Source organism: Sphaerodactylus townsendi, linkage group LG08, assembly GCF_021028975.2.
Source record: "Sphaerodactylus townsendi isolate TG3544 linkage group LG08, MPM_Stown_v2.3, whole genome shotgun sequence".
Lineage (NCBI taxonomy): Eukaryota > Metazoa > Chordata > Lepidosauria > Squamata > Sphaerodactylidae > Sphaerodactylus > Sphaerodactylus townsendi.
This window is the reverse complement of record NC_059432.1, coordinates 66,015,812-66,031,682: the sequence shown is the minus strand read 5'-3', so window position 1 is coordinate 66,031,682 and position 15,871 is coordinate 66,015,812. Positions and strand designations below refer to the sequence as shown.

At 43.4% G+C, this 15,871-nt stretch overlaps 1 protein-coding gene across 5 annotated transcripts in view; it reads right to left on the bottom strand.

Annotated features, from left to right (window-relative positions):
• Positions 1–3,077: 3,077 nt before the first annotated feature.
• Positions 3,078–15,871, bottom strand: part of ALDH18A1 (aldehyde dehydrogenase 18 family member A1) — a 31,120-nt gene continuing 18,326 nt past the window's right edge. For all 5 annotated transcript variants that reach the window (XM_048506490.1, XM_048506494.1, XM_048506493.1 and 2 more), the window contains 11 exons: positions 15,337–15,461; positions 13,986–14,130; positions 13,278–13,351; positions 11,967–12,066; positions 10,399–10,619; positions 10,056–10,193; positions 9,216–9,411; positions 8,644–8,765; positions 6,470–6,656; positions 5,325–5,420; positions 3,078–4,003 (listed from right to left, as the gene is read on the bottom strand). In XM_048506490.1, coding sequence (XP_048362447.1) covers positions 3,822–4,003; positions 5,325–5,420; positions 6,470–6,656; positions 8,644–8,765; positions 9,216–9,411; positions 10,056–10,193; positions 10,399–10,619; positions 11,967–12,066; positions 13,278–13,351; positions 13,986–14,130; positions 15,337–15,461 — 1,586 coding nt within the window. In that variant the 3' untranslated portion in view covers positions 3,078–3,821. The remainder of the gene's footprint in view (positions 4,004–5,324; positions 5,421–6,469; positions 6,657–8,643; positions 8,766–9,215; positions 9,412–10,055; positions 10,194–10,398; positions 10,620–11,966; positions 12,067–13,277; positions 13,352–13,985; positions 14,131–15,336; positions 15,462–15,871) is intronic.

Sequence of the window (15,871 nt, the reverse complement as noted above, 5' to 3'; positions counted from 1 at the left end):
CAAGGCCTTCATTCTCCATGACATCTGGAAGAGATAAGTCACCCTTGGGAGTGGGACCCGGTTGTTAGGGTCTCCTGAAAGCCTTGGCCTGTCACCCTCTCTCCCTCTTTCAGCTTCTCCTCCAGGTTTGCTACCTTGGCTTCAAGAGAACGCACACGCCTCCTTGGAGTGCCAGGAGCTCATTGCAGCTAGGGCAACACCTAATGCACTTCTTCTGTCCTAGTGGCGAGATAGTCATACATGTGACACTTTGTAGAAAGTCAAACACTGGAAAGCCCCCCATCCCCCCCCCCCCTTGCTGGCTTCTGCCTTCATATCTGATTTCCATTTAGATATTTAGATATTAAGCTTTTAGTCACTGCCCCCCCTGGAAGCTATTCTTTGCGTAACGCATTTCATCTGTCAAATATGTCCTTATTAATTCTAGAAAAAAAAGTTAAATTAAAATTGCGCCATACCGCCAGGCGCGCACCGCTGGTCTCCAGAGGACTGGAATTAAAAGCCCCACCTCTCAGGACAAAAGCCCCACCTCTTAGGACAAAGAGGAACAAGAGATGAACTCTGTTAACCCCTGTTAAGCCCCACCTTCCAGATTCAGCAGCCTTACAAGGAGAAAAAGAGATAACCCCTTTAAAATAACACTGTTTTAAAAGCTGTGGCTTTGAGAAAAGCCCTCCAAAATGAACACCAGCAGGTCACTCTGCTCTTCCTGGCCAAGTCTCTTCTGCTGCTACTCCTCTCTGCTGGTTCCAGAGACTGTTATACTAATTCAGAAGTAATTCCATTAGTTAGCAATTGGATCCTGCATTCAGTTTGAGGTGCTCTTCATGGTTTGTATGTGTGCCATCAAGTCCCAGCTGACTTATAGTGACCCCCAGAGCTTTCAAGAGAACAGGTGGTTGGAAGTGGTTTGCTATTGCCTGCCTCCATGTGAATTGAAAGAGTTCTGAGAGAACTGTGACTGGCCCAAAGTCACCCAGCAGGCTTCATGTGGAGGAGTGAGGTATCGAACCCAGTTCTCCAAATTAGAGTCCACTGCTCTTAACCACTACACCACTCTGGCTTCATGGCCTAGCGCCCCAAACTGAATGCATGGCCTAGCGCCCCAAACTGAATGCAGGATCCAATTGCTAACTTATCTACAAGACCACCTTTCTCTCTATGTTCCACTGAGATAGCTTTGCTCAACTGAGCAAAGCCTTCTGAAGGTGCCACCCACCCAGCAAGGGGTAAATCCAACAGTGGCCAGTATCCAAGGTTTTTTTGGGTTGTGGCTGCCATTTGGTGGAATGACCTGTCTGACCCAGTAAGAAAGGCTCCTGCACAACTACTGTTTCTCAGCAGTATGCACAAAACAGAACTATCCAGGAAGGCATCTGCATAAAGGGAACAGGGAAGTAGGAAAATCTGCTGGAGGGCAATTAATATAAGTGTGGAGAAATGTCCTGCACCCTAGAATTCACCCCAAAAATTCAACCTCTGGTTTATACTGCATGCATGTCATAGCAGCCTGTCTGCATATCTGTAGCAGGCAGAGGGAACAAGTCCCAGAAATGATGCATCCATACTCCATGCACAGTTCACTCAAGCTCTTTGTTATACAAATGACAGGTCATAGAAAACCAAAGGGTATCTTACTCCACGTTGGAATCTCATATTTTAGGGGACAGAGCCACAAATAGCCAAATGGCCAGATAGTTTCCCTCTTGAAGCAGAATGATCAGAATTACGGGGGTGGGGATGGGGGCTCTATAAGGGGAGATTATTGATTCTCAGGACACAGGGAAGGATATTTCCCATTTTGCTCTTATTCTTGGTTGGGCACTAGCTATGAAGGACTAAATCTTTCTCTAGGGATTCCAACATGCCCACATGCAAAGGTACAATGGGCAGAAGTCCAGATGCTGAAATTTAAAGCAATGATGGACTTTTATCTGTTACAACTTCAATAAATACTGTGTGCTGTGTGTGTTAAGTTGTCAAGTTACTTCTGACTCATGACAACCCTATGAATCAATGTCCTCCAAAACATCCTATTGTTAACAGCCTTGCTCCAAAGCACCATTTAGGATAAGTACTAAACATAGGATGAGGCGGTTCTCTGTTTCCCCCTTTTCTTTGTATCCTTGTTCTGCCTCATGCTTGAACAGAGCATTTATATTCTCTTTTTATTCTTGTTTATTAAACTTTCATATTTTGAATGCTCAAAGCCTGACTTCTGTACACATACCACACCCATGGGGTCTTGCTAGCTGAAGTACAGTGACTTTTTTGAGGTAATTAATTCATAGAGTTGCCATAAGTCTGAAGTAACTTGACAGCAATTCACACACATGCTGCCCTATCCAGTTCTTGGGAGGCGGCCAGGGATGGTGCTGCTGCTGCGCTGCCCCACTGCCTCCAGAGGGCTTCCAAGGAGTGCAAGGAATCAGTGAAAAGCTGAACCACCCCAGATGCCTGAAAATCCTCCATAGTGTTTAATGGAGTTATGCCGTCAAAAGGGCTTACTGGATTTATGCTGTGGACTGTCTGGCTGGCGTTCCCAGGGCTAAAGCCTGGTGGAAGTCAACTAACATCAGCTTCACCTCTGGGAACCCCCTCAACTGCACTGTCCTACACATTAGGCTGGCAGAGCTATAGAAGCAGCAGCCACAAGTGGACTGGGTGCCAGAGCTCTGCAGTGCTGAGCAGCCTCCCTATTTGCCCTCCCGGCTGGCATAAGCGCCACTTACACCAGCTGGGAGGGCAAACACACGTCCCATCTGGATTGGGCTGTAAAGTCCTTAAATCACACTGAAATATATGTGTGCTGTTTGTGGTGGAAGCTTGGGTTCACAATTTAATTTGGTAGTCACTATCAGCAGCATTTCAGCTTGTATACCCTGTCTTTAAAACAGGAGTAACTAATATTTAACTCATTAGGATGTTGTTTGTTTGAAGGAATAATGAAGGACAAGTTATTCACTATGTACATTAAGAGCGCTATTTAAATAACAACCAACCAGAGCATGAGAATATACTCACAATGGGGCATACAATTTGAATCATTACGGGATAAAAAGATGTAGAATCCAGAGTCATACTGCAAGGGAGTTTTATTCTGAAAAACCATGAAGTCTGAAAAATATTTTTCAATCTATCAGGAGAAATAAGATTTCATATAAAATGAATGAAAATATTTGGTACAAATATTCATAAAAGGATAATGAACACCTCAGCAGTGCTAGACAACTGTGACGACTCAGTAATTAAAAAGAGATTGTGTGTGAAAAGCACTGGTTTGCTGAAGACCTTTCATTATGTACCTGGAATATTTATTAAACAGAAGATTCAGTAATTTTAAATAAGACAAACTGATTCAGAATTCCCACGGCAATCTCCAAAGGAAGCAGAAATTTCTACTCAAGAGTTTTCTCAAAGCAATAAAGCTTTGGGCGGGGGAAGGTGGAGGGGAAAAGGGGAGTGTTCAGAGGTTTTTGGAACGTAAAGGGAGACATAATAAATAGATCTGTTACCAACCCAAAAAGTTCCCCACTTTGGAGCACAGTGGAGGAGGACCAGAGTTCTTTCTCCTGTGCTGCAGGAGCCAAGGTTCATTATCAGGTGATGATATTCACAGCATCTGTATCTGCATAACACAGGAGGAATAAGAGAAAGAACTCTGGCACAGAGCATGGCCGTGGGTCCCCCTTTAGCTGCACATAAGAGTATCCTGGAAGCCCACAGTACAGACACAGGCCACATGAAGGTCTGTCTGCTTTCTCAGACCAGTCCTGAAACTGTAACTGCCTTGATAACCATCATTCTCTTCTCCTGTGTGTTCAGTTGGTGTTCCTCTGAGGGAGAGGAAGATTTTCATGAAGGTACTTCATACTTCCTTGTTCTGAGAAGTCAGAAACAATGTGATTCTTTCCTCTCAACAGCCACTTAGTTGTCAACAGCCCCTCAATACCCACTGGCCCACGGGCATGGATCCTTGACGTACTGATGCCAACCTCAGCACCTATATGGGTAAAAGAGAAGCATTAGATATGAACAGGAGCAAGAATCTTTCCTTACTCCAATTCTATGATTTTATAGCCATGTTTAGATATTTGAAGGGATGTCATGTTGGTGAGGGAGCAAGCTTGTTTTCTGCTGCTCCACAGACTAAGACCAGGAGTAATGGGTTCAAGGGGAAGGAAAAGAGATTCACCTAAAACTTCCTGACAGTAAGGGCTGTGGTGGATTCTCCTTCTCTGGAGGTTTTTAAACAGAGGCTGAATGGCCATCTGTTAGGAGTGCTTTGATTATGTGTTCCTGAATTGCAGGGGGTTGGACTTGATGGCCCTTGGGGTCTCTTCCAACTCTATGGAGACCACATTTTCCAGATCATGTTGTTCCATTTTTTCACCCTTCTGGCATTCCATTTTAAATACTGAGTTGCAGTTTCTTTCCCATTTCTTAAGATTTCCATCCTTAAATAACAGATTGTGTCATGTATTTTTAATGCAGCATAATAATGCAGGCTGAAAGTAAGTAAAGCAGCTAATGAGTCAGAACCAGTGTGATGTTGGACTAGAATTGGGGAGATCAGGGTTCAAATCCCAACTTGGCCTTGCAGCTCACTGTGTGACCTTGAGCCAGTCTCTCAGTCTAACACACCACATGGCTGTAGTGAGACGAAAGAGCAAATAACTGTGCATGCCATCCTGGGCTTGTCGGAGTAAGGGCGGGATTACAATGTAGTTAAACAACTGAAAAATGACATATCTTGCCTTCAAAATTGCCATGCTGAACCAGGCATCTTTACTGTCACCTCATTCTTGCATACCATTCACCTGTCCCCAGTGCCGTAGGAAGAGAAAGTGGCGCCGGGGCGAAATGGCGGCTGTGCCCCTTCCAAACACCCCTCACCTATATTTTTAAAACTAAAAAAGCAGCCTGCTCCAGTCCATGGGGGCTGCTGCGAGCCACAGAGGCGGCCTGAGGGGAGGGGGGAGCGATTATCTGCCCCCCAGTGCCTGGGGCGTTTGTGTCCCCCCCCACCCTGTGGTAGCTCCGTATATGCCTGTTCCCCATGTATTTGCTCCTTGTCCATAAGCACATCAAGACTTATTCTTTGAAACAGTTATGGTGGTTTTCATTTTAAACATCTTTCTAAAACACCCAATGCTTTTTAACAGAACAAAAAAGGAAACCTCCTTAACATATTGTTAAAACAATGGTAAGCTTGAATCTAAATTAAGGCCAGACCTTTCCCTCTGCAGCTATAAAGTTTCAGCCTGTAACTAATTCTCTCATTTGTCCTCAAGCTGTGAAAGACATCTGCCATGCTCTCTTACCTAGCCCAAAGCGATAGCCATCTGAGAAACGAGTGCTGGCATTCCAGAACACACAAGCACTGTCCAGGTGCTGTAGGAACATTTCTGCGGTTTTCTCTGAGAAAGGAAAAAGAAAGCCTCGATAATACTTTAACGATACAGCCCTGCCGTATGTACAAGTCTGCAGCAGAATGCTTCTAAATACATGCAGTTTTATAAAGGAGGAGATCTCCTTCTGAATCAACTTTTTGTGTGTTTCTGTTACTGTATCATGCTTTTCCCACAATCCATTGGTTAAAATCAGAAGATCCAGGTCACATGGGAGGTGGTCATACCATATCTCTACCCCACTCTTACAGTATCTATCATGAAACCAAGCCTGGGAGAGCCACACTTGTTTCAGTAAAAATCTGGGTCCTTTTCTCCAATAACTCCAACCAGCTGAGGTCTCAAGGATTTATTGTAAAAGTTCAAAACAAAGAAATAAAACATAAATGCAGTTAAGAGATTGCTCAGCTGAATACATTCCTTCTGGTTCTTTTGTCCCTATTCCGGGAACCCATGGCTCAGAGATGCTTCTCTGACCACGTCTCAAGATGGAATCTAAAATCCTTTGTTTCCCCCCTCTTAGGAAAACTCTGTTCCAGCCACGAGGTAACTTAGGCCTTTGAAGTTGCATCCTGGCACCTTTGCATGGCTTCCTGTCCTCCCTCCAGGAGATCAAAAGGCAAAGATGGTTTTCACAGTCATATGTGATTTTCCTTTGCTGTAGCGATAGCATCTTTCCATGACACGCCCCTTTTTAGAGATGAAGTCTGTAAACTCCATGTTCACATACTTCAGCTTTCTAATAATACTGGCTGCATAATATCACATGTTTCTAGCTAATACATAGTTCAGCTAACTATTTTCCATCACAGTATCCCTCTCAGAAACTTGAGGAACGCAGGCAAGGGAAGAAAAGGACACAGACTCCTCCCTGCATGGCCTAGAATAGATCTTCTAATGCTACTATACTGCAAGAGGGGAGGGTACAATCTGGAAAGACTCCCATGCCCTAAATTTTGAAAACTACTTACTGGATACAGTCCTGGAGCTCTAATACACAGTAACAGAAGCCCTCACGGCCCCCTACAAAACGTAGAGAAGTCTGTTTGGCCACTAACCATTCTCTGTGATGATGACATCTGTGTGGGAACTCCCGTATTTGTGGATGTGTTCAATAGCATCCTGAACGCTGTCCATTACTTCAATGCAGCACTCCAGGTCTCCATATTCTGTGCGGAGGGATTTCACCTCTGATGGGCTGAATGTCAGGTAGGAGGCAAATTTGGGACCAGCATGAATCTTTACCTGGTGGGAAACAAAAAACTTCACAGTATACTTCTCTTCCAAGTATGTTTCATATAAAGCTCTTGCAGTGGAAATTTCTATCCCTGTGAACAATCCTCTTCCACCTCTGAAGGAAATGTGCTCAGACAGCTTTTCTAGCATTCCCTTCACAAAAGCCTGCTGGAACTATTCAGTCCTGTTTTTATTTAAAAACATTGGTAATGTGGTTTCTCCCTAAAAGGAAGCCAAAGTGGCTAACAACAATAATTTTAAACTACGAACAGGAATATATCTAAATCCCCAAAACCCAAAAGAACAGGAGCTAATTGACAAAACATACCAAGCACACCTATAAGCTCCTGCCTAAACAGCTTGGTCTCACAGCCACATTAGAAGTCATAAGAGAAGTCTTCCTAAAGTTTTCAGGGATATAGTTCCACAGTAGAGGCTGTCCCAAGAAAAGCCATGGCCAAAGGTGAAGGGGGGGGGCATGAGGGGACTAGAGCCTCTGCACCATTTCCAGTGTGTGCGTGTGTATGTGTGCATTGCTGTACCTCCCCTTGCAACTGCGCCCCAGTCCCATTCAGGGCCAGAGAACAGGCTGGCCACTCCCAATCTCCACGTGGAGCTTAGGGAGAGGGCCAGCACACCACCCCAAGCTCCATGAGGTGCCATTTGCTACTGGCCTCAGCTGGCTGGGGTTAGCTTTAAACTGCAGCCTTCTAGCCTTGCAGAGGCCAGCAGCAAACTAAGTACACAGCTGGCCTCCTCTACTTTTACACTGTTGGCCCCACTCCCAAGCTCCACCTCCTGTCAGGTGGAATCTGGGGGACAGGGCCAACAGTATAAATGTAGAGGAGGACCAGCTGTGTGCTCAGTCTGAGCCTAGCCTCAGTCAAGCTTGGATCCAGCTCTAAGCTACAGGCTGCAAGCTTAGCCCCTGGTCGTGGCCATGCTGACTTGCCTGTGTAAGGGAATGGAAACAGGAAATTGTTAGGACTGCCATGTCGACTTCTACAAGAAAAGACAGTACTTGGCAAATCAGCTCCTTTCAGTCCAATTGTTCAAAGCCCAGAGGCTCAGAGCTCTAATAATTTTGTAAACGGTATGATAAGAGGCTAATGAAATTATGCAAGCTATGGAGAAAGAGAGAGCTTTTTTCTCATAATACTTGGTGACACACAATTAAGTAGAGAGGCAGTATGTTCAGGTCAGTCAAAAGAAAGTATTTCTCTTCACACAATGCACAATTCACTTAAGGAATTCCTACGATGCAGTGACGTCCACCAGCTTACCTGGTTTTAAAAGGTAAATTCATGACTCGGCAGGCCAAAGAATGAATGGAAAGTAAGTCTATCTAAAGGCTACTGATCATAATGGACACATGGAACTTTCATGTTTGGAAGGAGCATACTCCTAGATTCCAGTCATTGGGGACAGGGCATCAACATGGGAAAGCTTTGGCCTTTGCTTTCTGCTCATAGGTCTTCTGGGGCATCTAGCAAAGATACTATGGGAAACTGGATGTTGGATTAGATGGATGACTTGTTTGATCTGGGAGGGCTGCTCTAGTGAATTGCAAATTGGAGCTGGAGAGAAAGTATCAGGTCTTCTCTTTCAAGAATACTAATTACAAGGAGCCATCTTATACGAAGAGATTCTACCCATTCCAGTGTAGAAGATCAGCAAAGCATCTATCTGATCTCAGGAACCTCAGACTCAGATGGTCTCAACAGGGTTCTGCTTTCCAAATATGCATCTTCTATGGCTCTCCAATGTAGGTAAAAATGCAACTTTGCAGAGCCCCAAAGTAAGGATGCCTCACTAGACAAACTGCCTCTGTTACAGAAAAACATGTTCTATTCTCAGACTATTCTATTGTGCCAAGTGAGACTGGGAATTCCTCAAGGTTTTCATCTGCAACATCTCCATTTAATCATCATTTCACTATGTATCCACTCTCTCCTTCATTCAGGTCACACCAAACACACATATTTACTTCCCTCACCTGTTCTACTCGCAACATGTCAATGATCTGGTCAAATACAGGGGTTCTCAGCAGGTCCCGATGAATGAGGAGTGTCTCCAGAGCATTACAAGCTGCAGGATATTCACATTTTGAATCTCTCACTGGATGGAAAAGAGGCAATTGATTACATTCAGTTGCAGTTTATGAAAGCGCTGCAAAGAATCTGAATTCAGCAGTTGAGTGGAGAACTGAAATTATTTTCAAGCATTATAACAACACATTCCAGGAACTGGCCAAGAATATGAGCTACTTACCATGCATCTAGTATACAAGGTTGCTATTGTATGTGACTAGGGAAACACACTGATTTTCTATGCACATACAGCATGACTCCACACTAATGTGAAGTTGAATGCATATGGCAAATTTATAAATTGCCCTATTCATGAAAAATAGCAATGATATATATCAGGTACACTGTGAGTAGCACACACACTCTGTAGCAGATTCTTGGCACATGTCATTGTGACATCTGAAAAGGACATGTTATTGACCAATCATGCCCTCCAATCAATCCAAGCTCTTTAGAAACAAATTATCTCCTCTCTCACCTATTCTAGTGACCTTCTCAACACTGGCCTCCACGTCTATGTATACATGACAAATCCCTTCACTGTGACCCATTACTGGGATCCCTTTAGCAGCCTTCTGGATATCCCGAACCAACTGAGATGAGCCACGAGGGATAATCAAGTCTATCAGTTTGTCCAAGCGGCACAGGTCTTCTACCTCCTCCCTGGTGTTGACCTGTAAATATCAAGTCAGGTAAGTTACAAAACCTTCCGTAAAACAAAAGTAAGGTACATTAATAAAACCATGAGACAGAAGAATGAAAATAGGTTGGGAGAAAATACATAATATATTCACAACAAGAATGTGCCCAATTATTTCAGGTCAAGTAGTCTTGTGTACACAACTGAAAATATGACCACCAAGTACAAGTGGTTTGTAAAACATCTGGACTCTAGAGGAACAAGGCAACAGGCACTAAAATAGCAAACAGTCACAGTTGTTTGTGTTCTGGAAGAGTCCTAAATACATCACAGGCTCTAGGATTGCTGCTTTGACCGCAAGAACAGTTTTTATAGTAAGAAAAGCAGAAAAGACCTACGTTGTTTCTCAGCACTGAGAGAAGAGGCGACTCTTAAGCTAGTGCCAAGAAGCCCAACATTTTTCAGTAACTAAAAGGAAAAATGCATCTTCACAAACAATTAACAATAATGTCCTTTTCCTACAGAGAAAAACTTAGATATTTCTTCCTTAGACATCACTGCCTCAAGAAACATGTTAAATCAATACATGTTGGCCTTTCCATTTTTCTTCAAGAACCTGAAGCCTGCTTCTCTTCCTGAGTAGTTTCATCAGTGCTTCCCCTCCCTTCTAAGACTCACCAGTTGCACCGCATCCTTAACACCATGTAGGGAAAGAGCTTCCTGAGTCAGATGGTGAAGAATTTGGTTGCTGTGTGATGCTTCCTTTCCTCCTTTAAGCAATAAGCCATTTCCACTGGAAATAGCCAAAGCAGACACCTGTCAGGAAAGAGACAGAGGTGAATTAAATCTTCCTCAAGTCAACCATGTCTACAGGGTACAGATCTTGGTTGGCAATACTTAACATTTATTTTCCCTCCCACAATAACAGGGGGAGAAACACCCACAATAATAAATAATAAATCCTTTTATACCACCAGCAACTTTATTAAGATCACTCTCCCTGATGACTTATGTCACATACCTGGGGAAGACAGTCTGGCCGGGATTCAAATATCACCAATAAGACCCCGATAGGCACAGTCACTTGTTCCAGTTCCAAATCTTTTGCTACTAGTGTTCTTCTGAGAACACGACCAACACTGTCTTGCGAAGATGCTGCAATCTGACGCAGCCCAATGGCCAAACTATTCAGTTTAGAGGTGGACAGAGAGAGTCTCTTCAACAAAGGCAGAGGTAACCTTCCTGAAATTGAAGCAGGAACCCAGAAAATCAGGCTACATTTAGGCCAGCCTACCACCCTCTCCACCCAAGCCAAAACAATGTGTTATCCATATTAGATAAACTATGGCCTCAAAAGGTCAAAACATAGACCAAAAAAACCCCTTCTCCTTTGCGAACCAATTAAAAGTAGTAGAAGAAGCAGAGTTTGGATTTATATCCCCCTTTCTCTCCTGTAGGAGACTCAAAGGGGCTTACAATCTCCTTGCCCTTCCCCCCTCACAACAAACACCCTGTGAGGTGGGTGGGGCTGAGAGAGCTCCGAAAAGCTGTGACTAGCCCAAGGTCACCCAGCTGGGAGTGTACAGGTTAATCTGAACTCCCCAGATAACCCTCCATAGCTCTAGCAGCAGAGCGGGGAATCAAACCTGGTTCCTCCAGATTAGAATGCACTTGCTCTTAACCACTACACCACTGCTACAGGAAATAACATCTCTGTTTGTATTGTCGCAGGTTTGTATAATCTCTTCGTTAACCTGGGTGGCCAGCATGTACAAAAAGAATAATGAACCTCAGGTATATGATTGGATGAAAGCCACAAAACTGAAAGCCTTTCACTTGACTTTGTATTGATAGATAATGATCAAGCGTCAGGTGTTAAAATGTGGCAGGGTTCATAATCAGTAAAATGCATCTATCCTTTCATACATTCCAGATTTCAATGATCTAAGCAGACATAAGGCTGTGTGCAGAGCAAATTCCTTTGATTTTTCAACCAGAGACATACTGGATACAATTCTAGGTTTTTCCTGAAGTAGGAAAAGTGTTCTTCAGTTTGCTGCAAGCACTTCTTCTTTTCACCTAGCATTATCGGACAACTCTGTGGCTAGTTTGAGTGCCACCTGTTCTTGGCTTGTTATCTTTCCTCTGTTTTTAAGATGAAGCATGACTCAAAAGCCTCGGTTAGGACATAGTCACTTCCCTTCAACTGGTGGTTAGTGAGACACAAGCCACGCAGCCCGGAAAACCCACGACAGGAAGTGATCTCTCTTTAGTTGGTGGGTAACACAGGAGAAACAATGACTGGGTCTAAGGTCTATGAAAAGCCTTCCTTGAATGAAATCATACCAACAGAGACTAAATACACTAGATTTACTTTGCGAATGCTTTCAAAGGAGAAAGGTCCTGTAATTCAAGCAAGGAATCAAGAGATCCTTTGATCTCTGGATTCTTCCAGAGTTTCTTCATCCAATTTTGGAATGACAGCTCCAGAAACTTGCTACATCATTTCACAGCCTAATGGTACATTGTTCCCACTACACATTTATCAGTGTAGTATATATTTCAGTGTCTTTATTCTGCCTACTGTACCTTTATTCTCGGCTTCCTCCAAATCTTTTTTGTTTGCCTGAATAATCTCCTCTCGCTGATCTGTCAGAAGGTCAGCAAGATGATAGATGATTTCTGCTCTCTGTAGGAAGAAACACATTAAATGTAAAGCATTTAAGTATGACAAGTTAACCTGTCAAGGTGGTGGAAAAGGGGAAGGTTCTATCTCTTTCTTCACATTCCATTCTCTAGCTCCATTGCTCACGTTGCTCCCAAGGTTATTCATCTAGTCCTTGGTCACACCGCTGACAGGTAACTCAAACAGTCTAATTTGCAGCCTCATCACCCCAGTGGCTGACTGCCAATAGGTTTTAATCATAATTCAGTCAGTGGCTTATTTCTGCTGAAATGTAGCCTGTAAAAGCACAGTGACCAACGTAGCCTTTTGTGCTTCAAGAGGCCAACGAAGTTCAAGGTATGGATTCTGCTTCCTGAGTTGCTCTGCAGGCTGTTGGAACCTCACCAAACATGCTCTTTCAGGTTTACACAACTAGTGTCCCAGCAGGCAAAAAACAGATAATGTAATTTGGCCTACTGAGTATGTGACAGTTCTCCTGCCTTTGCAGGCAGAACAAAGGAGGCATTAAGGCTCAGACAACAATCATGCCTGCACAGACATCGACATTCAGGTTGCTGAGTCAAACTGTGCAGGCCTGATTTATAGCATACCATGTCTAGCATTAGATATTTGAACATTATAATTTAGAGTGAAAAGTGTTAGAACATTTCAGTAGTATGCTAAATTGTATGCTTTCACCAGTTAATCTAAACAGAACAATTCTATCTCCTCTTATAGTAATAAACAAAGCTTCATTTTAAAAGCTTCCATTGTAAATAATTCCAGAGAGCTAGCTGGCTTGGTCTGTTGCAGCAAAAATAAATAGGCATCTAGTTAAAGTCTTTAAAGCTTCATAAGATTTTATTCCAGAGTACAATTTCCTGGATGAGCACTCACTTCATCAAATGCAGAGCAGTGGCTGCTCACTGGAGATGTGACAGTGTAGCAGTCGCTACGCTGCATCTGACAAAGCAGGGACTTGTCCATGAAACATTATGCTAAAATTGAACCTTATCAGTCTTTATCACTAGAATGCCCTTCACCACTGCAAATGCTCCTGCATCGCTTCTCAAAACTTCTCTTTATTTTGCTATAAATGGGAAAGCATTCTCTTTAACATTTTTGGAAGATTTAGATCTTTGTTTTGTTCTACTGCCCACCCTTTCCATTTGCTATAAATTAGGCAATGCACATTAAAGCCTTCAAAAATAATAAATGATCCAAGGGGCTGGTACCTGCTCAGGCTGGAGTGCCGCTAGACTCCTGCCTCCTGCTCGGGCCATTTCAGCCTGCTGTTCCACTGTAGGACCTTTACAAAGAGAAAAATGGGAGGGGGAGAATATGACATCACCACCACCACTATTATGTTTTCAGCCACCGCTTGCTCCTAAACCCGCTGACAGGAGATGCATGTTTAAGAAACAACCCTTTTCCCTTCCGCATGACAATAACAGTGTGCGGTATAGGTTAGAGAGCCTCACTGACACTGGGCTTAATCAGTACTCATGGTTGCTGGGTCATGGAAGCTCATGGTGTGACCCTGGTGCAGTCACTCTTTCAGATTAACGCACATCACAGGACTGTGATGGGGATAAAGCCAAGCAGGCAGGACCACATAAACAGCCCTGAACACCTCAGAGGAAGGGTGGAATAAAAATGTGACCGATGCGGAGCCCTTCGGGGATCGGGCGGTATAGAAATTGAAATAATAAATAAATAAATAAAATATAACAAAGGCCCTTTTCATACTTTTTGACAGAATTCAGAGATCCACAAATTGAGAAGCATTTTTTTCAACCTCCAAGTCAATCTTTCATGCCTCCTTGATTTATGGTCAAAGTAGCCTACAGCTGCATGGTTTGTGGCCTCCAGAAGATTCTCTGTTGTGACTGAGCACCATTCTTCGTTTCCTCCCAACTGCAGCCCAGAAAACTACAACTTACCTGCAGGCTTCACCTCTGAGAAAAATGTGCCAACTTTTTTCCCTTCTACAATGTCAGTGATGACATGGCCAGAGATCTTGGGATGGGTTCCATTGGCAATCACCACTGAAGTACCACCTTGGAGAGCCCATAGGGCAGCTTTCACCTATGAAGAAGGGCATCACAGACATTCACATGGTCACCAACACACAGTGTTATCTGTGTGCCTGTTGGCGAATGGTAGGCTCTGTGCTTTGGAATTAAATAATGCATACAATGTTATCAACATATACATTGTCAAAGATTTTTCTATTCCTTGGCTCCATCATCAACTAAAAGGGAGTCTGGAATCAGGAGACTGTGAAGGACAGCCATGAAGGAGCTAGGAAAGATCCTTAACTATGAGGATGTGTTGATGGCAACCAAGATAATTCATACTACAGTATCCTGTATGCGTGAGGAAGTTAGAGGATGAAGAAAAGCTGCTGGGAAGAAAGCTGATTCATTTGAAATGTGGTGTTGGAGGAGAGTTTTATGGATACCATGGACCACCAAAAATCACAAATCAGAGGGTTCTAGGTCAAATTAAGCCTGGACTTCCCTAGAAGCTAAAATGACTAGGCTGAGGGTATCATATTTTAGTTACACATGAGAACAAGACTCACTGGAAAAGACACTAATGCTAGGAAAAGTTGAAGGCAGTAGGAAAAGAGGAAGACTCATTATGAGGTGAACTGACTCAATTAATAAAGGCATGACTTTCATTTTGCAAGATCTGAACAAGGCTGTTAATGATAGTATGTTTTGGAGGTTGTTCATTCACAGGGTTGCCATGAGTTGGAAGTGACTTAAAAAGGTAAAGTTTTCCCTTCAGTCGTGTCCAACCCTGGGGTACCACTGCAAGCAGTGATTTCATAGGCAAGCAGTTTTTGTGGGGTAGTTTGCCATTGCTTTCCCCGGCTATTCTTTACCCCCTAGCTATGGGCTAGGTACTCATTTACTGACCAAGGAATGGATAGATGGCTGAGTTGACCATGAGCCAGCTGCCAGGATATCTGACCCACAGGGGGCTTGAACTCCTGGCCATGTGAGTGGCAGTGCAAGCACTTAACCACTACGCCACGCGGCTCCTTGGAAACGACTTACTGGCACACAACACACACACCTCAACATATAACAGGATCTAGACACTCATCAAGGATCAAAACTCCCAGAGCACATCATGTAGTCAAAAGCAGCCTTGTTCCAACCAGTTTACAATCTCTTCCTCTCTTGGGAACAGCACAGGAAACAAAAGTAAGGCTTTATTACTAGGAATAAAGGGATCAACAGAAACACAAAACAAAGCAAAAGAGAGAGAAACTGAACCAACCTTGGCCTCCATGCCTCCCATCCCCACCCGTGATTTGGTTCCAAATGTCACAGACTGCTGGTCTCCAGGATAAAATATGTCAATAAGTTTTGCATCATCTGATCCTGGAGGGCTATCAAAGAGTCCTGAAATGGGAGGATGAAAATTAGGTACAATTATGCTTCTTTGCACTGATCCTTAAGAGAGAAAAAACGAGACAGCTCAGTGGTTTGCATAGTAGGGACTGCACTGTCAGTATCAACACAATGGCCATTTCCCACAAGTCAAGGTATTAAGAAACAAAAAGCCAGAGTCTGAATTTAGAACCAAAAGGAGGAACATGATAAAGTAATGTCTGATGTTTTGAAGTCATGTACACTGGGAAAATTGCCACCTTAACTCCAACCAAGTAATAATAATCTACACTTATATTTCTTACAAGCAAAAATAAAAACAAAACAAATACTTCCCTCCTTTGCAGATGTATTTGATGAACACTGCCTTGGCCTGAGCTGGCAATCATAGATATTTTGACTACCTACAGATAATTCCCAGG